The 26515-nt window shown below is 40.2% G+C and overlaps 1 protein-coding gene across 9 annotated transcripts in view; it reads right to left on the bottom strand.

Annotated features, from left to right (window-relative positions):
• Positions 1-1842: 1842 nt before the first annotated feature.
• The window catches only part of adgrl3.1 (adhesion G protein-coupled receptor L3.1), a 117852-nt gene continuing 93179 nt past the window's right edge, over positions 1843-26515 (bottom strand). For 3 of the 9 annotated variants that reach the window (XM_030147318.1, XM_030147326.1, XM_030147341.1), the window contains 14 exons: positions 24256-24378; positions 23827-24032; positions 22606-22782; positions 21399-21608; positions 18117-18337; positions 15425-15491; positions 14311-14402; positions 12002-12170; positions 10438-10617; positions 9838-9931; positions 7054-7182; positions 6360-6377; positions 5383-5685; positions 1843-4521 (listed from right to left, as the gene is read on the bottom strand). In XM_030147318.1, coding sequence (XP_030003178.1) covers positions 3878-4521; positions 5383-5685; positions 6360-6377; positions 7054-7182; positions 9838-9931; positions 10438-10617; positions 12002-12170; positions 14311-14402; positions 15425-15491; positions 18117-18337; positions 21399-21608; positions 22606-22782; positions 23827-24032; positions 24256-24378 — 2633 coding nt within the window. In that variant the 3' untranslated portion in view covers positions 1843-3877. The remainder of the gene's footprint in view (positions 4522-5382; positions 5686-6359; positions 6378-7053; positions 7183-9837; positions 9932-10437; positions 10618-12001; positions 12171-14310; positions 14403-15424; positions 15492-18116; positions 18338-21398; positions 21609-22605; positions 22783-23826; positions 24033-24255; positions 24379-26515) is intronic. The other 6 variants (XM_030147335.1, XM_030147357.1, XM_030147348.1 and 3 more) reach the window with 5 other exon arrangements.

Here is a 26515-nt window from a genome sequence, read left to right as displayed (position 1 = left end):
CTTTTTCTCCTGTTGGTTAAGAGTTAAGTCACACCACTTGTTTTTTTGTTTTTTTTTTCTTATTCTATTTTGACGATTAGGTAAAAATAAGGTTGTGACATATTCTGTTTTTTGTTTTGGGCATTATTTCTCTCTTCTGAGTAACCAGTAAATTGCAGACTTGTTAATGGTAACTTTGGTCTGGGCCTCACATTCCTAAGGATGGGATGAATGGAGCACCTTTTAAATATGTTATGTTCAGGTTTCCTCTAGACTAGGGACATAACACTACATGTAGCCACATATAAATAACATATAATAACATATAAACAACCTTTTTTTGTTTTCCTTCTGTGCAGCACCTCTGCTATCAACCCTAACAGGCCTTTTTCACACTGACATTTTGAAGCGTCATAGCAGGAAAAGCGCAGGTGTTACTAACAACGTTAACAATGGCTCTGTTCCATCAGAGGGTGCCAGTAAGTCATAACGTGACAGCGAACCAGCATGCGCGATGCCAGGAGTCTGACATAGAAGCAGCTAAATGAAGCTCAGCTATCACCCATTTCATTATTTACACTTTCAAATCTTGTGAGAGCAGCAATAGACCCTGCAAACTATTCAATTTATACACTACTACCACTAATTTGCAGCCTCTGTTCTACCTAGATTTACATAGTTTCAAGTATGACGCAAAGTGAGCAATTCCTGTAGTTTTGTGTCTAATTAACTATTTGTGCAGATGCCTAATGATGCAGCCAAAAATAAAGTTAGTACAAATAATACTATAGTAAAATATATTTAAACATTCATGCAGGACTTAAGCCAGTGTCAGAAAAGCTATTTGCATATCTACTCTGCACACACATAAACCTCTAAGCCTGCAAATACCAGCACAAACAGTAGAGCTACTTAAAGCCAATGAGTCAGCTAGATGTCAGTTTCCCATACATGAAGACTGCCAGTTGTGTTTGCCAAACCAGAAACAAAGCCTCAAGCCACTGACCTTTGCCTTCGTGCAGTAGTTGCTCTTCCCATTGCACCATCTAGGGGCCCAAAATCAGTCTGCTAGCAAGTCTGATGACTTGTGAAACCTTTAGTGACTAAGATACAGCATTATATGCCTCAGAAACAAAATTCATCAGAACATATTGGGCTAAGTATTTGCTACATCTGTAAAAATATACCCTTCCTTTATCTATTTCTGAATGACTACCTACAGGGCATTTCAACATCCTTCTGCTCTGCTCATACCTTATATATAACTAGATTAAACACAAACCTTGCAGCTTCAATCCCTCGTAAAGTACAGTTAACTATGTGCTGCCTGTAATGTTCTTAACTTGCAGTCTTAAATCCTATTTCTGAAGCTCAGTTCTGTGATTCTAGTCAAATGTTTGATTTAAGATTTGGGTCAGACATTAATCAAGAAATGAATGAACTTCTTTTTTTCTTTTTTTTTTTTTTACCTTCAGCTTGTTACAAAGCAACTTTTTTCTTAGGGCAGCTTTACTATAAAAGTTTAAAACAAATTTTACTTTGCTGTAATGACAGATCTTATAGTAGGTATTTGACCAACATCCTCCCATCTATTTATTTATTTTCCTTTTCTTCAGAATCATCTTGGACCCTGGAGAATTTCCACAGACAAACCTTTGAATCTATTAATTTTCAGAGGAAAGCAGTTTTCTGTCCCATAATGAAAAAGAAATCCACTTAATATTTCGAGGACATACCCATTGTAATCTTCTTACATGGCCAGGACTTCATATTTGACATAAAAACACTGTTGGGTTTAACTCTGTATTTGCATTTAATTTCGATGTAATAACTGATAACACTCAAGAGGCGCAAAACCGCAAAGCTATGTCAGTAATTTATTTGTTGGCAAACAACTTTCACTGTTACAACAAATATTAGTTATGAGATCATTCAACTTGGAACCCATACAAAAAGAATAAATAATTAGCAATAATATTGTAATAATAATCATGATCATAATAATTTAAAAAAGAAACAAAAAACAAACCCAGTGCCACTTTATTTACTCCTGCCTTAAGCCAGCTTTCATTCCTCCAAGCTTGTTTTGCTGTCTTTAAACCAATAAACAGATAAATAAATAATTTCTCTCTTGGGGACATGGAGGGGGCTTGTGGGATACATGTGCAAGCTACACTTCATACACTTTTTTAATTTTTCCTCCTAAATAAGTAAACATTGGCTTTCCACATTGGACAGTGCTGCGGTGTGCAGAGTTTTTCACATCTTCACTACACATATACAGTGTAATCTTGGCATCTCACAAGTGAGCCCCACCCTTTTATAAAGAGTGGAAATTCTCTTTTTTTTTAGTTTAAAGAAGGACATTTATTACTCTCAGCATTTTGTTCTGTACAATATCTCAACCAGCACATCAATGTAATGTCAATTAGTAAAATATTTGGCAATAGAGAAGATATGCTTTGTATACCATTGTTGACCTACTACTTTTTTCACAGATGTTCCTCCTTGAAATTAAAGAGAGGAAATGCTTTATTCAAGAACAAATGAGATGAGAACCACTTCCAGCAAACACTAAAACGCAGCATTTCCATAGCAACCGTCCACCTCACAACGTAGCCACTTCATTTAGCTTTTCATTTTTAAACTACACAGTGGTAAAGAATATAGTAACAATTGATTCTCAAAATGTGAGTGACAGTGGTGTTTCTATAAAAGGTCCTGAATGAAGTGTGCGTCGGGTATATGCGTATTAATTAAGGAGTGCTTAATTGTCTCTGTATTTATGAAAGAGTGACATGAAAGATTGTTCCTTGCTTGTTCTGTCTACATGTGACCAGAACATATCATGACATTTCAGAACAGTTCCACAGACAAAAGGTTTGTAACTTAAAGTTAAAAAATAAAAGACTTGGTCATATGCAACATTTGTATTTGTATCTGTATTCTGTACAATACATAGAAATAGTCTGTGATTTCTTCATAATCCTCAGATAACTGAAAACTTTTACAGAAGAAAGGAGAAGAAACGGAACCAATTCTTTTTTTTTATTCAGTCTGTTGTAATATGATCTTCCGTCTTTGTTTTCAGTGAAATACACAGTAGCCGCAGTCACTACAACTTGCAGGAATGTTACACCAGCCCAGACACAACTCCAGTTTAGCAGATACGGACAGGAGAGAATTCAGAACATCAGCGTGATATGTTTACAGTTCAGTTGCCCAAGAAAGTAGTTTTTGGGATGATCAGTAGTGAGGGCATATACTATACATCCTCCACTTGATTGGCAGGTGGTGAGACGGAGCCTTTTTCACAGCAAGTTTATGTTAACCTGCTCTACCCTATGGAGAGTTGGAAAAACGCCATCCCGTATATGTCTTTAAAAGTGAGACAGAGACAGACATATAAACAAACAGACAGACAGCTCCTTTACCCGGGGCTGCGGGCTGGGGGCCATGCCCCTGTAGTGGTGGTACTGGAGACTATATGCTATGATCTGCTAGAGGTCCATATTGGGGAATTTGTAGGGCTACGATCAATCCAAGATTCCAAATTAAAGTAATGGATAGAGTAAAATTACAGAATCCCTCCCCCTTCCTTTCCTTCCAAGTTTTAAAGTTCCATTCCTTTTTGATGTTTGCAATGAAGTCTTTCCAGACTGGCCTCTCACTTTGCACCATTTATGACAATACATTCAGTTCCTGCTTAAATTTGACCAGCGATATCTCAACCACTGTGTCAGAGTGGTTGAGTGTGCCATAGTCAATGTCACACACTGTTCAATCCAGGGGCGGGCCAGCTCAGTCTGTCAGTCAGTCAACAATACAGAATGAATTTCATTGGAAGGTTGGAAGTGTGACAGTGGGCTGGGGAGGGATAGAAGTCTCATGATTGGCTCTATAGACTGGTAACCAGGTGAGAAGGATCTACAGGAGGTTCCTCAGGTGATGAATCAGACTCCTCCTTATTGGCAGACACCATATATCCATCACTGCCACCACGGCCCATGTGATAGTAGCTCTGGAGCTCATGAAGGTGGTTCCTGGAGCCCAAGTTTGGCATGCTCTTATAATAGACGTCATCTAACTCTGGAGCAGTGGCACTCTTACAGGGCTGCAGCTCTCCTGAACTGTCTTCCTCTCCGTCTGTTAAACCATTCATCTGTGGGTCCGGGAGGTCCGTCAGCACCGGCATGCTTGTGTAAAGTGAGTCTCTGTGGTTGGGCGAATGTGTGTGCTCATCAGTGTGCTCATTTGTCAGCAGGGGGAAGAAGCTCTCGCTGGTTTCCTGGGGGATGCGCCGTGGCCTGGAGAAGCTGTGTGGAGGAGGGGGAGGTGGAGGGTGGCTGTCAGGTGGAGGGGGCCGTGGCGGCAGGAGAGGCACGTTAGACTCCTCCCGGATGATTTCCAAACCCAGGTTCTCCTCGTGAGGGAAAGCTGCAGGGTTGTCCAGCACCATAGGGCCATTGTCCTCTTTACTGCTGCCCACACAACCACTAACACCACTGCTGCTGCTGCTACTGCTACCTCCTGCCATACTCCCTGTCACAAAACAGAGGAATTCAAATTAGCGCATAATGTTTCATTTTGAACATGGAGCTCTAGTATGCATATCTAGTTGGAGATTTCGATTTTCCAGTATCAGAACAAACTGTGAAAACAAACTAATTCCCATGGAAATAACTTATTAAACAAGTTGCAGTAGCCATGGGGAGCATTAGGAAATACAGAAACTGGGGATTCAGTGGGAAGCTCAGGGGATGGCCACTACACACTATATCCATTATTTTATTTTTTTTATTCATTTTTATCTTTTACAGCTGGTCTACTCTATCAATACACCCTTTAAATGTCACTCTGGAATGTGATGATATCGCTCATGGCTGCTGTAAAATATCTTGACTCTTGATCTCTTCTCTTTGCTGTATGATGTGTATTTAGATGTCTCTGCACTGACTGTACCACAAATCGCCTCATGAAAGAAAGAAGTCTAAGTGCTAGAGTAGTTAAATGTGTCAAAGCATTCAAGCACTAGTCGAAAATAGTTTTTGATTGTTTCATACATCATGGGCACATATATATGTCTAGCAATGGTATAAAGGCTGTCGGCTAAGACGATATAAATGTACAAGCTGCTGAAAACGAAACCCGCGTATGTACTGGTGGAAGGCAGCATTTGCTTTGTGTGCTCACTCTTCATTGTGATCACCAGCCAACTGTGGGTGCTAAACCAGCCTAGCACATAATCCACCTTCACAATCAATCCTAAAATCTGATGGAGACTGGTGGAGGGCAGAGTTACTTTAAGGCTTTACAGAAAACAGTAGCCTTGAATTTGTAGTTATACGCTTCACATGCAGTGGTCACACCTACAGGTTTTATTATGTCAATCAAACTAATCACCTCCATTGGCCATGCTGCTGTTGACAAGCTTGTTCATCAGGTTGTGATTGCGCTCAGTGGTGGCCCTCTCATGATTGTTGAGATAGGATGGGATGTAGTTGGAGGTCAGCTCCTTCAAAATCTTCTTCTCCAGGGTCGTCTCTTTATGGTTGCTGTGAGTGCCATAGCCGCCACTACGGTCTAGAATCTGAACGCAGTCACTCAGGTACTCGCTGCTGGCCATGCTGTAGTTGTTGGCATGGTTACCATTGAGAGGGAGTGTATCCATAACACTGGAGTCTCTTGCGTTGTTCAAGATGCCCTCTGAGGAACAAATAATTTAAAAAAGCAATGAATGTTAGGATTCTTAAATAAACTAAGAGGATTTCTCAGAAGAAAGACTTTAATTATTGTTTGATACTATAGAGTGTACTGTGAATTGAGGATTAAAAAGTAGCAATGATAATTTTCTTGGATGGAAAAATGCTTCAAGCATCCATAATTCATTTAAGAGAAACCTCAGATGTGTTTTCGCTGCCAGCATTTGCCAGAGTTTGTTTTAAAAAATAAGATAAAGTAATTGGTGAGACAATTACTACTTAAACTAATTTTAAAGGCTATTTTATCCTACTTATAATAGTCTAATTCTAGCAATGTATATATCTAAATCTACATGTTCCACATTGGATTGACAGAATTTCAGAAGTTTAGTATTAATGGCTTTTGAAATGCAATAGATGAACTGTCCACAAAAAATACTTTTAAATAACATTTTCTAGGAAAGGATTATCTAAAAATGTCTGACAAACAATTTAAATCAACTGTGTTACATGGACTGACAAATAATTTAATGAAGAAAAAGCTTTAGCCTGGCTGACAGCCAAACAAACTACTGTTCTAGATTGAACTGAAATTGTGAAACAGAGAGCTTTTGAAACAAGAAAAGGGAGAAGAAAGTCAATGTTATTGAAGTAGTTGAGTATTAATTTAGCCCTTACTTGTGTCTCGGTAAGGTGCTGATGGACGGCGTGAGGGAGGAGAGAGAGAAGAGAGACAGACGTGAGTGCATACAACTTGAAACAACTACAGAATTAACACTTGCACAGTAATTGGAGTCATGATGAAAAATGTTAAAGAAACCTTATTGAGTATCAAAATAAAAGTCTACTTTTTATACCCTTTTTATGATAACATGGTCATAAAAATCATAAAAAACAGCTAAAAGAATATGTAGAAATACAAGATGTGCAATACTGTAAAAAATACACAACTTAATATACACACAAAATAAAGCAAATAAAACAAAAATTCACACAAAAGGACAAATATCTAATGGCTCCTAAGTAGTTCACATAGGATTGAATTTATTACCAGCATGGTGTAAATCTACAGTATATTCTAAATACCGGGTGTTGTAGTGTTCTTATAAATCTTCAAAAAAATTTCATCTCTGCATTTATGGGGAGCGAGAATTGCCCAGTGGGTGTCCTTTATGACAGATTATTACAGTGTGATGGACTGCCTCACTTGGGAGCCACTAGAAAAGGCTAGATCAGATAGGCAGCCAAAAGACTATCACAATTGCAAGCATTTGAAATGAAGGTACCATGCAAACAAAATTTCATGTAGTAAAACAATAAATTTAAGCAACCACTGAAAATGTTACATTTATAAAAGGAACATCAGGCACACCTTGGGTGTTGTACATGCCCACGGCTGGGTTGTTATAGACTGCCGAGTCCCCCAGGAGAGTGTTATAAGGATTGTTAGTACCATGGGGACGAAGGAGAGCATTAGTTATAAGATGATTAGCCATGGCTCCTGGTACAGGCAGATAGAGAAAGAGAAAGGAGGAGAGCAACAGCCAAGACAAGAAAGGAGGAGAGAGGAGAAGCAACAGCCAAGTCAAGAGAGAAAAGGAGAGAAACACTCAAGGAAAGGGGAAGAGCAAAGACAGGAAGGAGAAGGAGAGAGTATGCAGATGTTGAAGAGTGGAAGTAAGCAAGGAGGAAAAAGAAAGGACAGTGAGATGGAAAGTGAGTGTGTGGAAGAAAGGGGGGAGAGAAGAGGACAAGTAAATCAAACAAGCAAACATAGTTTGAGGTGAAAGGCAAGAAAAAGCTTGACAAGTCATTCTTGCAGCCACTGCATACAGGCCGAAGGAGAGTAGAGAGAGGGAGAGATATAGGCAGAGAGAGCGAGACAAAGAGAGCGGAGCAAAGCTTGGAGAGGATTGTGCTGCAGTTCAATACGCTTGAGCAGAGAAGCATGACTACAGGATAGTTAATGGACAAAGGCGCTACAAAAAGTGTTCTCATTGTAATTTCTTCTCTAGGTGAGAGACAGATCATGTACACATTAAGAGACTGCAGAAAAACAGAAGACAGATACACAAGACAGCTCCAGTGAATTCATCCTCATGCTGAATATCATCATACTACTGAAAAGAGTAAACTTCCTGTACCACTATGTGCATTGTTGTGGTATTTTTGATGACAAATTAGTAAAGCTTCTTTTTCATGAATCCATTAGTTAAATCATCCTGAACTTGGCCAGCAAAACACAGATTCAGGTAGGAGTAATTAACAAAATTTAGAAAGAACTGTTGGAGTAAATGTGGGTAAAACCTAAAAGAGTGTATGGGTATCAGGGTAGACTCTATTACAGAGATAATCTACCATATATATTAGAATTATAATAAATGCCAGACTGATACTTTGCATTTTTAGTACCAACCTAGCAAGAAATGCCTTAAAATTAAGTTAAAATCATTCCCACTTCATAGCACTCGCCCTCATTTCAACAAGTCAATCCGCTATCGGAATATCCAATTTATTCCAGTCCGTCCATATTCACTAAGCCACAGTATGCAGTCATTTTAAATCTACTGGTTAAGCAGCTCTCTGCACCATACTTTAAAGTGTGAGAGAAGGAGGAGGTGGGGGTGTGTTCAGCCTGCCTCACTAAGTGTGTGATAATTCAGGAGCTGACACACACCGTGTCTGCTTTAGCATCAATCTGTCATGCTAACAGCTTATTAGTGGCCTGAAGGAAGCGAGGGCCACACCTCGGCTTAGAGACTAACAAATGACAGTGGATATGTGTGTGTGTGAGTCAGAATCTCTAGCCATTTGGATGTCTACGTAATGTCCTCATTACCCTAGCTGTCCAACAGCCACACTCGTAGAATCCATTCTTACTGTCCATTACTGTGGCTTAAACAGCAACGCACAATGATTACAGTGAAAACACAAGCAACCAAGTGTAATACCTGTCTGAGCTCCTACAGTTGTCATAGTTTTTAGTCTTTCAGTTGTTTGTTTAATTTTAACTCTTTGAGTACGTAAGTAGCTCAAGTTTTAGTTTTTAGACTAATTTTAATCCAACTTTTTTTCTGGTCTTGTATGGAAAAGCCACTTAAAAAAGCTAAAAAGGCAGGATGAAAGAATGCTTGACATCAAATATAACTTAATACAGAAAAAAAATCTGTACACGTCTAGAGCTCCCATGTTAGGTTTTATTTCAATCATGACATTTCAAGCACAACTGCTCTTCTTTTATCTATACCGGTGTAAAGATTTTTTTCTTATATTATTCCTGGTACCTTGATTTTTCTGATTGTCATTTTGATTATTTAGTACCAGGATGGGCATGTTTTGTTGCTCTATTACATCACATATAACTTGAATATTGTGGCGAGAATCCATTTTATTTGTGTACATCAACCGTTAACTTTAAATTGATTTTCCATGAAATTCTGTTAGCTAGTTTAAGTTGCATTGTTCTTTGTAGTTTTTGCTAAATTTTCATGTTTCTGAGAAAAGTTTCCATTTTACATTACATTTCACTTGCTTTTTTAGCATTAGTTTTAGTTTTGTATCCTTATAACAACCCTGATACCCATTCAACAGCCACAGTAACCAATATAGTATCAATAACTTAAGCTGAACACATTGAGCCTGAACTTTGTTCCGCTTTCATACAAATATCTAATACTAGCTCCATTTATTGCAAATTGCTCCTCATCATAAAGCCTTAATATGATGTAACTCTGCACTGATTAGAGAATTAAAATGTTTCAATGTTTACTTTGAGATACTGAGAGATACAATACTTCTTTAACAAAAATAGAGATAAATAGATAGCTTTGAAAATAAGTTTAGAACTTTCCATAGCCTTTCTATAGCCTTCCCTGTGCTCTGTAGTCTTATAATGGGAACCACAGATTGATTCATGTTTCAGTTTTAACTAGAGTCGGCTCTTGAAGTCACTCTTTGAAGCTGCAAAAAGTAGTGAGTGATATTTACACTCGACTTTGCTAATCTTCCTCTCTGAAAGAACATAGTGCCATTATCAGAAGTTTGGACTCCTACCACTTTACTAAATGACAGCGTATGCTTTCTGGGCCTCCTGCTATTAATAAAGTAGATATAGTGACAGTGATGAGCATGCAAATGGTAGGTATCCTGTGGTTACCTCTGTTGAGTGTGGCAGAGCTGTTGATGTCTCCAGTGATGAAGGAAGACTCCTGTTTCCTCACAGTGTCATTCCACATCCGCCTAATGCGACTCTGTATACAGGAGTGGAGAAGCAGAAAAGAGACAAAGAAAAAGAAAAAGAAAAAGAAAAAGAAAAAGAACGAGAAAGAAAACGAGCAGGGGTGGGGGAGATTTGGGAAAAAATACCGAGGAGCAGCAATGATGAAGGGAGGGAACAAGTCAAAGAAGAAAAGACAAGACAACAAAAACGGGAAGAAATACGGTGAGAAATATAATCAAAGAGGGTGTGATGTGCAAAAGAAGGGCAAATTAGTGCAGGAGAGGCAATAAAGGAAAAGGCAAAGCATGACCAACAAGAGAGAAACAGAAACATTACCCATCAATGTCAGTTTTACTCCATCTACCTGCACGTTAGCATCAGTATGTCAAGGTGTAATCCAGGGTTTGGGTTATCTCACTTTCAACACAAAATCTACATCTTTACTCGACGTATATACAGTACACGTCTGTCTGAACTGACTCTAGCTGAAAGTGTAGAGTGATAACCCAAAACCCTCATGGCGTGCTCTGGCCTCACCTGGGAGTCTGCTGTGCTGTAGCGTCCAGGTGTGCAGGCAGGTAAGCTCACCTGTGAGCCTGTGGAGTAGCGGCCAGGGGTCCGAGAGGTGGTGGTCTTACTGGAGGACGAGATAGAAGTCTCTACGCTTTTGCCGCTGCAGCAGTGAGTACGCAGACATTTACCGTACTCTTTACGCACCTGCAGGAGAGGCGTGAGGTTCAGAGAGTTACACACAGACACAGACAAAAGGGAAACGGGTATAAGGAAACTGATGTTCCACTTTCTGGATATATTGAGGACATACCTTGAACACACTGGAGTATATAATTAAGATGACACACCAGGAAAAAAAACGTACGCTGTAAGTGCTTAGCTTGATATAGTGTTCCTGTTAACTTCTTTTTATGAAATTCCTTGTACAAACATTAAGTCCATAAAAACAGACATTAAAAGATTAACATCATAAACTCTCCCTATCAACATTCGTCCAAATGTTATTACTGCCCCATATCGATCTGAAATGGACATATTCCTTCGGGAGACATATGATGCACTTGTACACACTGAACATCTGCATTTAGATCCCAATCAACTTAGAACAAATAAGACTATAATTGCCTTTTAACAAGCTTGTTGGACTGGCAGGCATGTATTGCCACATGCACTGTTTGAACAGCTGTGTGGTGAGTTGTTCCATGCATCTTGGGAGAAACCATATTGGGCTGCAGCCAAAGAAAAGCTCAGCGCTGTTCTGAGGACATGTCTCCTGATACCTGATCTCACGGCCTAACACATACCTAAGTACAGAGCAGAGACACAAGCGCAGATACACACTGCACTTGTTCACTGGTCAAACCCTTAAAACTAAAAACTCTCTGTGGGACTGAAGCCAGACAAGAGTATTAAGCATTTGATGATTTTTTTTCTCCATATCGTACTCCTCTTCTGTACTCCCAGGCAGTGACAGCGTGTGGGAGACTCTGTAAAAATATCCGTGAATGTGTAGGCTCTTTCTGCAAACCATATATCAAGTATAAGAAGTGATACATACTGTATGTGCTCACTAATGCCTCTAATTCTTCAGGCCAAGTGAACTAAAAGCATAACAGCATATGAAAGATGTAGTATTTTCAAAGTCAAAGGGAAGTTGTGAGTGAAGCCATGCGCTCATGTACAAGAGGTTACTGTATGTAATCAATGACAACATCAGAAAAACACACTTTTAACCACAGCCATTTAGGTAAGAAAAGAGATACATTTACACATGTCCAGAATACTAAATGGAGAAAAAATATTATCATAGCTTTGAAACAGCTATTTTAGGCTGTATGACCCTGGCTAATGATTATTTTATTTAGTATAAAGACAGACACATGGTAAGACTTGGAACTCAGTGTGTTACCTGCAGCTACAAAGACAAAATAGTGAAAAAGTGAGAGAACTGAGCAGCCGGTAGGTTTAGTGACTGACCAATCAAACCTGTGACAGCAGATATTTTTGGTGTCTCTGCTGATCAGTGTGTATATTTTGCTCGCCTGTCACACTGTCTATTTATTTGTGTTAAACTTTGTCTGTCTCGCACCTTCTTCTGCAGTATGCAGTGGAAGATGAAGATGAACATGCCCTGCAGAGAGTTGAAGATGGTGAAAAGGTAAGCCATGATGACGGTGCTCTCGTTGATGTACATCAAGCCAAAAGCCCAGGTTAGGCCCAGCAGACAAAGAAGAGCTATGGCTCCGATCACCCAAGACCTGCAAAAGAAAGGGCACACATGTTTAATTAGTGACATCATGTCCCTGTCAGCAAACTTTGATGCATATGGGACCTTAAGGCAGGAGAATGGGGTTAGAGAGGGTTCACTCAGAGTCCCAACACTGTGGGGGTGGAATGGAGAAAACAGTGGGAGGTTTTGACTAAAAGAATTTATTTTATTTTACAGGATGGCTGAGAGGACATGGAGAGTGGATGTGCTCATTTAGATACTATCTTGACAGAGGGACGGGAGGTTATAAGTTAGCTGACGTCAGCTTGTAATATTATGCACTGTAAGATTTCCAACTTACATCCCAACTCTATTACTCAAAGCACATGACAGAGGGTAAGAACATTTTCATAGGCACAAGTGGGTCCTGAAGTCTGTTAGTGTAATTTTGTCTATAACAGTGTCATGGACTTAAATTTAATAAAATATTTTAAGGCTGTGCACTGCATTTCAAATAAAACCCATACAGAAGTAAGTCATAAAGGCCAAATGTCAGGGAAGTTTGGTTGAGTCGAGGCATGTGTATGTTATCTACTTTGTCGCCAGTGTGTGTGTGTGTGTGAGGCCAGCAATGTGAGTGGCTCCACTGGGCAGTGAGTAGTGGGACATTACAGCCATTATAAATGACATTTCCCACTAAAGGTCACAGTTTCGGGTGTGCCACAGCTACAATGATGGCTGTTAATGTGATTAGCTGACTGGGAAGTGATCACCTCTTATGTGAGGGATGGAGACAAAGAAACGGGGAAATTGAGAGGCAGAGCAATGGAGAGAGAAAGACAGAGGGGGGGGAAATTAGGAGAGTCAAGAGGAAGGAAGGGAGAAAGAAGAGGAGAGTAAGTGAGTGAGACTGAGGTGATTGATTTGATGTTGCCCTCTGTGGCACCATTCAGGCGAGACAGAACCTCCAATAAAGCTTGTCTGACGACCCTCCTCAATAAAGGGTACACTCATCCCTCTCTTTTCCATTCCTCCATTTCACCTCACCCTCCAGTGCTCCCTTGAGTCATGTTTTCTCTCTCAGCTCTGTTTCCCCTCATTCACATTTCACCATTATAATATTTCAATAGCACATTAGTTCTATAGGTCATAGGAGCTCACAAATCACAAATGAACACGTAATCCATTTAACAGGGCAGGAAAAGTGTAGTCAATCTGGTTAATTTAGGGATGTGCATAGACTCTAGGAAGCCTCTACAGACAAATAAGATGACAAGCAAACCAATCAAAATGTTTCTAGGGAGACGACAAGCATCATGATTGGAGAGTGGCCTTACCAGAGCCAATCCACAACAAAGACAACTTAAGATGGCTGGGAGTTAAAGAAGGAGACAAAGAAAACAAAAGGAGGGAAAAAAATAAGACAGAAAGGACAAAATGATGATTAATGAGTAAATGAACCACAATTAGACATGACTAATGAAGTGAAATAGATTAAAATCTATTGAGCCTTTAGTGTGCTCAGAAAGTCATTACAAAAGGGGAAAAAAATATCCAAGAGCATCATATCCTAAATCAGTCTTTTGATTTTCATCCTTCATCAGGCTTTCATTTTTAGTTCTCTGATCTGCAGTGAAGCAAAGATCAGCTGGTTTTGTCTTTATTTCTGTTACACTTCCCACTTGAAACCCTACTTAAAACTCCTGTCGTGAAAGATACATTGGCTGTGATATCTAAATGATAAATCAAATGAGTAAGTCATTTTTCTGATTTGCATCATAAATTCTGAGCAGCGTCTCTGTAAGGCGTCGAGCTCCCAGTAATGGCAAAGTATCTGAATTAGACTGAGCCTTTTTGTCTTGAGCTGCATTGGAATGAGTAATAACACAAACCTGATTAGTTAGCTTGTAAGACAGTTTTAGTTTTAGTGCTCAGCAAAGATGAAGCCACATTTGCCTTCTATTGCTTAAGGCTCATATAAGATATAGCGACGTGACTGAGAATAATCACGGAATGATGTCAATTTGTAACATTTTCTAATAATGTCAAAGGTGAAATGTCCTTCATGTGACAGAAACATGGGCTGATGGACTACACAGTTGACTTTATATGCTCATACGTGCATGCATTATCCCATTCATCTTCAAAACCAGGCGTATTTGCTTTAAACAAGGATGGTATGTACTTACTTGATATTATCCAGACATCCAGAGTCTGGTTTGAGAATGGCCGTATGATGGAACATCTTATAAAGAGCGATACCGAGGAAGATTACGTTCAACTGAAACACACACAGACACACACACAGACACATTTGAGTTAATACTCTGCTACCACAACCCTAATTAAAGACACAATGTCACTGCAACAATTCACTCACACACATTGCATATCATTTCATTTTCCCTTCTAGCAGTAATTGGCTTGGGGACACAGTATCAGCCCACAATCAACAGCCCTTTATGTGCTCAAAATACAGCAGCTTGAGCATCGAGGAAATACAGCCAATGTAGTCATTACATCCATTGAGGATCATTGTTACAATAGAAATTCAATTCTTACAGATGCTGTCTTTTCTATTGGACTACCAGTGCACAGAGAGGATACTTTAACGATAATTGTCTGGACTGTTGCACCTATATGCTGCCAATGCATGAAGAGCCAAAACAGTCCCAAACGTGCCTCTCCCACTTAAAACCCCACTTAGCTCAGCACTAGCCCACCTGACATTTCTAAAATGAGTACAGAGCACCAGTGTAGAGGGTGACATTCACCTAATTGGGAAAATGTACCATTCTCTTCATTCCCTCTTTCCCAAACATTTCTTGTAATCTATCTGGTCATTTAACTTCATTTTCATCCAGTTAATTTCTTCAAGATAAGATGCAACATGCTTTATCAGAATATGAAAGGACTGAGAAACTGGTCAGTGACAGCCTCTACCATGTCCTCATTACTACATAATCAAGTGCCGCTGTAATAAAATTGGTAGAATTGAGGTAGAATTGTGTCTCTGAACTTGAAAGAGTCAAACAGAAGTCTAATTTTCTTCACATCTTTTCATATTCTCTGTGGTTTATGCTTAGCTTGTTAAAATATGTGAAAGTTAATCTAGGAGACGGAATTATTAAGTTGACACTTGAAGCTCTTAATGCTGCTGCTGCTGAGGATCTCAGGGAATCACTGTAGGAGATAAACACCTTAATGTAACAAGTTGTACCAGCTTGAACACATGGCAGTCAGTTTATGCTGTACATGTAGTGCTATGTCAAGTGTGTGAACATTCCTGCATGTGTGTCTCACCATGATGATGAGTGTAGCAGGGCCTATGAAGCTCCAGATAAAATACGTGTCCAATCGTAGCCAGCACCTACAGAGAAAGGGAGAGAGAGAGAGAACATGTATGAGTGACATAAAAAAAAAAAAAAAAAAAGCATGAGAGGAAAGACACACAGGGATTAAAAACATGCTCCAGTCTCAGATGGATGTAGGATACCATGGATTTACCATCAGAGGATAACACACACATGCACAGAAGCGAGGAGAAGAAAAAAAAAGTTACATGACGTACAGTATATCAAATGCATCATGTTAAAGGGAGGACAAAAGAAACTTGGCAGATGAAAAAGTGAAAAAGATGAGGAACAGTGGGAAAGGTACTGCATGATATAAGGAAATAGTCTTTATACACCTCAGACATACATCATGCACAGAGGGCAAGACAGCGAGGGATGAGCACCTGTGATAAATAAACCTTTACTCCCCCCTTAGGGCTCAGATATATGACATGGGCACATCCTGTGGTCACAAAAATATGACATGACTGTGTTCATTTGAATACTGAGTTACAGACGGAGCTGTCGTACAGGGCTATTTATGGAGTCTGGGAATGACTGTGCAATGAGGTTAAAGGAGAAAAGAGACACACAGACAAACATGCATATGATACCAACACACCAACATAACCCTTCACCATCACATACAGCAGACATGCACAGATGTTTTGCATGCATGAGCACACATATATGCAGTGACCACAAGGTTGGTCATAAAATATATACTGCTGTATGTATAAATTATATTACCCCCCCAAAAAATCTTCACTCATCAACATAGCAAGCAGGCGGAGAAAAAAACACCCTGGAGTGCCCTACATGGAGGTCAGACTCAACGGGGTGCAGAGGAAGGTGCCAGAGAAATACCACTGGAGCAAAATGGCCGACTGATTCATGACCAGTTGCTATTGAATTATTAATCTTTCAATTTCCACCACATTAGAGAGTCCTCCATTATGGGTCCCTGACTGTGTCACTGTATCCTCCATTAGGGCTCCTTTGCTAAGTCATAGCCACCTTCATTATAGGACATGAATGAAACTCAGTGCCACTGGCTAATATGGGAAGTATGAGGTGCGGTATGTGACAAGGTGACACAGCAGGGATGGCAGATGATATTTTCAGGAGGTTTGTCTGCATGTGTTATGTCAAACATGATAAGGTGCACCATTTTCAAGGTAGAGCTGATAAATGAGTCACACATTATTTTTTGTTTGATGAAAGCTACCACCAAAATTAGTTTATTTTTAATAAGCTGAGCCACAAGGACATTAAATGCATTCACTGTTTCGGTAAAATATCAATCTAGATCACAATAATTTTTCCAATGAAAATCATATTTTACTGTGAGGAGTGTTTGGAGATTCTACCATTGTCACAAAATATTACCGCTTCCATTTGCAGTTTTACTGTTTCAACCACAGCTATTGTCTTGAGACAAGTTTCCCAGTCTGCTGCTAGTTAATGGTATGCAGTCAGATTATTCATCCAGAGCTTGGCATTCAGAATCTCATGTTTTAATGATCGTCCCACAATGAAATATTGATCTAAGTGGCATACGGACTGGTGTGGCTTGACGGTTAAACACTGCTAAATTCAAGCCTTTCTGGTTCTCAAACTTCTGCTGGGTGATGTGTAGCTAGTAGATATGACGGCTGAACCACAAAGGCCTTGGGAGCAGCACAGAATGTGAGCACATGTGAATCATTTAACAGTACTATATGACCCTGTCATTTTTCACTTTCTATATGGAATCCCTTGTTCATAAACAATTGAGGGAGAAGATTTTCTAATAGTGGCATCTCAGTGCAACTCTTCGTAGTTAATGTCATCTTCAGCCTTTCATATAGTCGCCAAATGGAGGACAGGTCACGGCATGTGCAGAGCTCTATATACATTATACATATAATATGCGTATACGCTGTATGAATAAAATGTTGACCATTAACCGTTCAAGTATTTATAGAGTGGATAGGCCAGGCATGTTTAAGTGTTTTTATGTTTTGGACTGTGTATCTGGAGGTGGTCTATTGTGCATTTTCTTCATATAAATGAGATGCTGTCTACCTTCTTGGATTCACCCTGTGACTGAGGTTGGACAAGTCAGGCATGCATGAATAATTACCATATGTGTTCTTAATGTATTTCCTCGTCCCACTCACAACTCTGCTCTTCCTCCAGGGAAACCAGTTTTTACAGCACACGTGAAAACCGGCTTGGACGTGTGCGCACCCTGACAGACTACTCTATCACTCCCTTCTACATCTATCCATTTTCACTCTCTCACACTAACACCACCCCTTCTCCCTCTGTCTGCTCCTGTGCGTACCCTCTCCTTTTTATCTCGCCTCTTAAATCCCTCCATATTCACACATTGTCGCTGCTGTGCTCACACAGGCACTCTGTGGTGCATCCTCATCACCGTACTTCCCTCTGTCTCTTTCTTCCTCCCGCTCCTCCTCTCCATCTTTCTCTGTCTCTCTCCCCTCTCAACCTTTCCGCATTGACTCTTCAGAGGTACCACAGCATGAAGAGTCCAAAGTGGCAGACACAGCCAAAATGACAGCAGGTTGGCCAGCCTCCCTCATGCCCTCCCTCCCTCCCTCCTCATACATCCTTCTCTCATGCAATTCTTTCCTCCTCCACCCTATTATCCTTACACTCGGTCCGTTCCGTAGCTCCGGTAGTCCACTGCAGCTGAGACGGCCACTATGACAGCGGGCACCCCATATCCTGCCAGGTAGAAGTACTTAGTCCTGGAGTGTTCGCTCTCAAACACCTCTACCAGCATGATGTAGAGCTGCACTCCTTCCAGGAACATCCAGGTGAAGGCTGCCAAGAAGAAGAAATGGAGCAGGGCGGCGAAGACAGCGCAGGCAATCTGGTGATGGAAAGCAGGAGAGGATTTAAAAATACAAACACGTCAACCGATGAGACCGTGGACTACACCTAAAAATGAATAATTTATCCTCTAACTTAACAAGGGAAATTAAAGAGATTAGAATTTAGGCTGCAAACGCTGAAAGAAGACAGGATTAAAATAATGTAAATAAGATATAACAAATAAGAGAGAAACCTCAATCAAATTACTTTAAAACATCACATACATTTTAATATGTGCCACATGAAAGACTTAAGTAAAATGTTGTTGTGGCAGTCTCTGCTGATTGACCACAGAAACATGGGAAAGCACTTTCCAAAGAGGCTTGAAAAAAGAGGGTGAATCACTTGGCAACACTGTTGAAAATACAGTATGATTTTTGTCAATGCCAAAGATATATAAAATAAATGGAAGTGTTGCAAAATGACTCAGCAGCTTGGTACGAGAAAGACGAAGCACACATAAAATCTGACACATTAAAGAGATTGGGAGATGCAAGTAGTAGTGTTTGGTCTAGATACTTTATAGCTGAGAATAACTGCAGTTTTATGTACTATTGTGGCTGGTGAAACATATGTTTTATTTGAACTATGTAATAACAGATTAATTACTTTCTTATGAAGTGGTAATTATTTCCATATTAGATAAAAAATGAAAATAAGATGGTACCTGTGCCAAACAGTGTTTGTACTCACAATGAAAGTGAACAAATGGATTTTAAATTACAATATTATTATCCAATGAATGGGGATGGATGAAAGGGATGTAAAAGAGTTGAGGAGTCAGATTAAAAAATACTTAGAAAACCAAGCGAGGTAATCTCCTGAATGTAAAAAGGGAAAAACAGGGTAGCAAAGGATGAAAAATCGGACAATGGAAAAGGGTATAAAACTTAAGACCACATTAACAATTTAGGCAATAGAATGAGAAGAAAAGAGGGGTGCTTCAGAAAAGAAGCCAAGGAAAAGAATGAGCAGTGAGATTTGGTTCGTCACATTCATGGCAATGGTTTAATCTAAAGAGTCACTTCTAAATCACTGAACGGGAGAGCTAACAGACAGACTTTTATAATGGAGGGGTTTGCAGCAAGAGACAATTACCTAATGTCTGAGAGACAATGAGTTTAGGGGGTGAGGGAGTCACTCATTTCCATTTCTAATGATCGCACAGTGTAATTTACACACAGACAAAAGACACACATGCACATGCACACACAGGTAAAAAAAAAAACAAAAACGTCTGCTTATGCAAAGTCATTTAGTTTTCCTGCTGGAATTACTGGCTTAACTGGCTGCGAGCTAAGTGACGCTGAAGATGTTAATAGAGGTCACAAATAGTCACCAGTAATTAACAGGAGAATGGTGCACACAAACACAGCGGTACTCAAACATACAAAGAACAGGGATCCCTCCCACACATACGAGCAGGACCAAGCAGCAAAGACAAACACACAAACCTCAATGTCATGCTATCAAATTTACTTGGTGTCTTCATTTGCAATAAGCAAGTTTTCTCATTTCAGCAGGATGTAAAGGCCTGGGGCTGCTCACACTTTGTTCTCCACTGACTTACAGTACACTCTGTAATAACTAAAATGGCTCAGAAACAAAGAGGCAATACAGGCTACATATCACTAGGACGTCCACAATGTATAACTCTGCACTGACTCTACATACATAAAGCAACGCCTACAACAAATCTTTATCATATTGGGGTGATGCTCTGAAAAATAAATGTCTGAATGTATAAACGTAACTGAATCAACACAGTTGTAACTGAAAAGCTGACCATGCATTAAGCAATGTTTGCAACTGAGCAAAAATTTGAATTTAGGGCTTATTTGTTTGCTGGTTCACTGATATGTAAAACCCTATCCTAGATTATATGATTTTGGAATATTTTAATGGTTGTGAGTGCAGACAGCTTTGTCATGGGTTTAATCAGGGCCACTGCAGTTAATTAGGCAATGCATACGTTGTAGTGAAAACGCAGCAATGTGCTCTACATGTAAACAAACAAAATAGCAGACAGTCAGCAATGAATTCAGGAAAATCTGATGAAACTACACTGTTTGTTTATACTATAACAGAGGTTGAAGTTATTCTTTATAGCCGTACATAGATGTTGCTACCCTACTGATGGGAGTTCCAAAAGCCGATTACAGTTTCACATGGGCAGTGGAGGGCATGCATCATTAACTGCAACAGAAAGTGCCAGTCTGGTAATGTTTAGTGGGAGTGAAAAACAGAAAGTGACCAAATAAGGTTATAACTAGTGAAGGTACATTAGAGCTGTTTGCACAAGTGGAGGTTACAGTGGCTTCAGAGAGGAGTACTGCACACTACACTTTTGCTAACACCAGTAATTGACCCAAGAAGAGGGCAATTAAGTAATCTGCATATTTTCTGCATAAGATTTTCTATGAATTTGCCCATTTAATAAAGTCAGCGCGGCTTAAAATTCAAGTAGTAAATTGTGCTATTAGTAGAAAAGCACAGCTTGTGTCTCTGTGTGGTTTGTTTACAGGGTTTTTATGATGTCATGGAAAACCGAACTTATACAGTTGGAGAAAAAATGCCACTGAGCTACATTTCTGTGGGTTTTCCCTTTCATATTTTCTGCAAAAATATGTAATCTAAGATAGTTTAAATACACAGATATAATTTGTATAACTGCCTCCCAAGGACATTTCTGTTTTAGGTTTATTCTGGTAAAACTGCATGTGTTTAATCTGCTGTTTCTTATTTATGGAGTTAACCACTGACAGCAAGTTAGTAAACATGTTAGGATTTATTGTGCCAATAATGAAGTATGATCAGTGAGTGGTATTGGTCAGTGAACAGTTTACTAAATCTGTGCCAACACAGTATGAGTTAAAAGGGACAGTTTGAAATGTAGCCTGTAAGCAAATTATTTTTGAAAAAACAAATTTTTTTTTCCGTAATATGTCCTGATTGTGATGGGCGCAGCATCTCATGACTGAACAAACATGTACCGAGACACTGTTGTGAATCTCATCTTGCGCAGACAAACACACGTATACATACAAAAGCCCTCTTACCGGCTGATCAGCCCTGTTGATCCCAACCAGGAAGAGTGACTCAGCAATGAAGAGGCTGATGCAGAGGTTCTTGTGGATGGTGTTGCGGTCACTTTGCAGCCCACGGAAGAAGCAAAAAGTGAAGATGCAGATGAGCAGACAAACCAGAGAGAGCAGGATCCCAACCCACGTGATGACATCCAGGAGCAGGTCATGCATGCTGTCTGCTTTCTGTAATGATAAGCACAAGAAATACATTTGAGTGGATGATTTGTTTACTTTCTTTTTCTGGCTACTTTATTTATCCATGTTGTGTCTTGGTGTGTGAAAAACATACATGAGTCATATTGTACTAGCATGGAACGTACTGTAGAAACAGACACGCTCACTTGCAGCCTCCTTTGAGTGATGTGAGTGTGACTGTGTGTCCCTGAGCGTTCAGGGCCACAGCGTTATGCTGCGTTGCACAGGTGTGCTGGCTCTATCCATCAGTGTCCTGCAACCTGGCAGGAAGAGCAATGTTCAACATAGTACTGCTGTGATGGATCTACTGCTCAAACTCTCTCAGTGTGTTCACACCAGGCTGCCAAGCTAGCTCTGACCATGACCCCTTTAGAAGTAACACACATCGCCTAGCCCAGAGGGAGAGGCTGGGTGTCACACAATATCAAGAGCTACAAGAGCCGATTTGTGAAAAGAAATGTGGTCTTAATGTAACAAAAGAGGGAGACAAAAGTACTTATCCCACACACAGCAGCACAATAAGGTTTTTATCCACCGCCTACAGTGGCTAATAGATATCAAATATGTGACGCTTTTCCACTTTCTGATCAGTTAAAATGTTTTTTTTTTTTTTTACAGAAAAGAAGTCCTTAAGTCTGTAGTCGACAAAGTTTTTACACCTGTCTTTGTCAGGCAGACTTCCATAGCGTGAAAAGCAATGTCTCAAGTGTTTTGTTTCTCTCATTCAATCCACTGTCATCATCTAACGTGACAAATCAAATATAGAACTTCTCCTGTCAAGTGTGATTACTTGGTATTAGAGAGACTGGAGAGTTACAATCTGTTTTCCAGATGTTGTGCACTCTTCCTTCCTTCCTTTCCTCTTTTTAGGATTCACTGGCCGGCTTTACTAGTCACTTCAAATAATGCTAATCAAATGATGAACAACTGACCCTTCAAGTCCTGCCCATCCCATTCTGGCAGACGTGCCAGAATAAATGCCTACCTTGACCTCCACATGGGCCATGAGCACTGCAAAGCTGGTGAGGTGTGTGCAGGAGCAGCTGGTGTGTGTGCGATTGGTGGTCAGCAGACGACAGTCCTGCGTCGACCAAAATCCCGTCATGGTGCGTTTGGAGTAGCTCCAGAACGAACAGTTGGGATTGAAGTTCTCTTCCGAATGCTAGGGGCAAGGGAGGAGGAGGAGGAGGAAGAGAGAGGGAGAGAGTGAGAGAAATCAACACAGACCGGAAGAAATTGAAAGAGAGGTACAAAAAGGGAGGGGGGATGGGGTGCAGGAAGACAGAACGGATACTTAGTCATTGGGGGAGGTGGGAGGTAGAAACATGGAACGGTGGTCGAGCCAAAAAAAGTGAGAAAACAGTGGGAGTAATTGGAGGAAAAAGAAATAGAGAGGAAGAAACACAGAAAAGGGAGTCAAATACACATAACAACAAAACAAGAGACAAACAGAAGGGACAGAATGCAACAGTGCAGCAACAAATAAACATGGAGCCGTGGCAGGAGGTGACAGTGCTGTGTCCATGCTTCTTGTGTGAGATTCTGAAGTGGAGGAGCTGCTTGTGTTGTGTAAACTGATGGAGCTGTGTGTGTTGGGTTAGGAAAGTTACTCTCAAAATGAGTAAGTGAAACAGTGAGAACATTTCCGCTGCCAAAATGCCGGATCACCAACTGGATCAGCATTTGCTAGTCAGATGAGCAGCATCATTTCATTGACCACAATATTTCATACAATTTGAATACAGTTACAACACTTGATCTACTCTATGATAACTGTTATTACTAATGGTTTTTAATATCAGTTCTAGAAAGACGTAAAATTTCCCTAACAAGGTGCACTGTAGGTTGACCTCTACTTGACGCAACATTCTCGCTTCAAAGTTGCAAAGATAGATAGACTATTCAGTTCTTTACATTGCAGAGACCATGACTTTCCTTTGCATCGGCATAATGAGTGCATTTTCAAGCAAGCTTTTTTATTCCTATCTTTTCATTTCTCTAGGTCACTACACAAGCTTAGGATCTTTTCATGTATGGAAGCCTCACAGAAATCAGGTTTTGAAGTAGGTCAAAGCTCAGAATATTCGGCATTTTCTTGCTGTCAATCAAATATGAAAAGAGCAAAAAAAAAAAAAAAAATAGTTTTGATACAAAGTCAGTTTTAGTTGTTTCTAATAAAGAAATGGATGCTTAGAATTCTACATACCTGCAAGTGTTTTACAGTGAATACCACAGGCTCGGACAGATAAACCTTATTGCTCTCCTTGTTAATGGATGCTGTGATGACCGGGGAGTTGACGATAACAGAGTAATTAGGGTAGACTGCCTCGCTGCTCAGTCTTACGCTGGCGTTCTCTGTGGACAGGTAGGAACCCAAATTTCTGTACAGGACAAAGGCCATTCTGATCTCACCTGCAGGAAAACACAGGAGGACATGAAGGAGGCAGACACTTAATAACTGTTGGCTTAAACCATGATGACAGAAATAGATGGCAGAGGTGGGAAAGAGCGAGAGAGACTCAGAGAGAGAGAGAGACTACAAGTGGGAAAAATGTGCAAGTGAGGTTAGAAAAGAAGGAGGGGACCTTATAGTGAGAGTGAGAGGAAGAGAGAGAATGTGAGATTTCATTCCTACCATTTCTGCCGTGTTGCTTGAGAGTGCTGGCTGACAGCTGGATGGAATTTCCATGTAGTTCTGACTGAGGGAATGTCAGATCTGCAAGGTTCCCATCCGTGCTCAGCCTGGCCACCTCCAGCTCTGAAACACACACACAAACACACCGTTAATGTCAAGTAATTGCATAGCACTTTCCATCAGGTTTGCTTTATGGTCTCTTGTAATAACCATGTTTTCTCCCTAAGTGCTTCACGGCGCTAGACATGAAAGCATCCTGCAGCAGTTTCAAGCTTCTCCTAAACAAAGAAAATGAAAAACAACCTGACAAGTGAAATAACTTAAGACTTTTATACCAAAAAAGGCAACAATATCTCTAGGCAACTGGTCCAACACCATCCAGCCTCTCTCTTGTATTGTGGGAATCTAATTTCACCATCCAGGTTCGTTAGCACATTCCTGATTATAGCTGCGTAATGTATTAGATAAAGTTTCTAATTAAGGACTAATTATACCTTTGGTGTACTGCTATCTTGTGCCTCTGAGTGATTTTGTGATTTAGACACTGCTTTCATGGTGAAAACAGCTCCTTGATCAAATAAACAACACAAGGACATGCTTAGGTGGAAACGAGAGGGAAAGAGGAGGTGGAGTGGGAGAATAGGGTGAAAGGAAAGGATGTTAAGGAGGTCAGGGAGATGTGCTGAAAAGAGGTTAAGAACGAAGGCAGTCAGAGGAGGAGAACGGATGAGAGATAGGAAATGGACAGATACATTAAATGAAGAGGACTGGGAGGGAGATGGGCAGATAAATGACTATGTTCTCTAACAGCGCACAGGGCGCAAGCAAGAGATCCTATAATATGCGAAATAATGGAGGATGGGGAAGAAGAGGGAAGAGGAGGCAGACACAAACGTACACAGACACTGATATATGCCGAAAGGAAACAAAACACTGGTTCGAAACGAGTGTTCATTGCTTGCACATGTGCCAAACTAAACATTTATGTACACACTCTCACAACATCCCACCCACCCACGTACACACACATGTACATACACACACATCCACACCCACACACAGCGACGGGGTATCAAAACACGCTGAGTCTAATCTAATTAAAGCATCCTTGTCATGACAATCCTCCTCCTAAGAAACACACTTGTTCATTATCATTATCACACACACACGCTGTTACCGCTGCGTTATCCCTTCAAATCACTCTTTTGCGTCTAATAATAAAACAATTTATTCATCTGCCTAATACTACTCCACACAGTCACAGAAAATCTAACATAACAATATCGACGACAGTGGATTTAGTCGCTTCCTTAAAAATGCGTCACTCTAATAATTTATTCCTGTCGCTCGGTGTGCAGAAAGACTTGTAAAAAGGGGGGGCTTAGAAAGTGCAGGGAAGAGAGTAGAGAGGAAAAATGAGGATGATAGAAGAAACAGAGAGATGAGAGGCGGTATTGGGATGGTTATGAATAAAGGGGAGAGATAATCATGGTGGATCTGCCCACTGGATTAGCTGGGAGGGAAGATTAACAGTACAAAAAGAAGAGGAATGCAGAGACAAAATTTTCTGCAAAAAAAAAAAAAGAAAAAAAGATGATTTCCTGTTTTAAGTTCTCAAGAAAATGTGGTAGCCTACATCTCGAAGACTGTTTATGTAACCCTATTTATGTGATGCTTCAGTAGAAAATAAATTGGAGGGTATACAAGTCTGAAATTATGTAAGGTGAAATTGTGTAGGAAGGCTGTTGTTTGGAATGAACTGCTGTCAACGGTCGTACTTAACTTGAGCGAGAACAAGGCAAAGTCAGGACGTGAGTGCTGATTTTATGGAATCCTACAGCTCCTCCAGATCTGTTTATCTTTGATAAGTAAAACACTGTAACACTATCAGTGCGTTGTGTGACTTAAATAGCTGTGATTTCATTGCTTACTGAAGTGAAAGTGAGCAAAAAAAACCCCCTCAGAGCATCATTTGACATTCTACCACCATCATCACCCTTAAGCATGCACTCATCCAGTCATCTTCTTTACACATCATCTTCAGTTTCCTCTTTTTTCCCTAACTCCTCCTCCATGACTTTTCATCTCCAACTGAATAGCATACAAGCCCAGTGAATCCCAGTAATGGGGCGATGATGTTCAGGATATTTTGAAATATCAAATCAAAAGGGGAATAAACAGAAGCATAATCAAGGGGAAACATGAGTGAGTAAAACCCGTAGCCTAGGGTGTAGATGAAACGATGGCTCGCAGATATATC

The sequence above is a fragment of the Sphaeramia orbicularis genome, chromosome 1 (assembly GCF_902148855.1).
Source record: "Sphaeramia orbicularis chromosome 1, fSphaOr1.1, whole genome shotgun sequence".
NCBI lineage: Eukaryota > Metazoa > Chordata > Actinopteri > Kurtiformes > Apogonidae > Sphaeramia > Sphaeramia orbicularis.
Note: the sequence above shows the minus strand (reverse complement) of the source record. Positions and strands in the feature narration are given on the sequence as shown.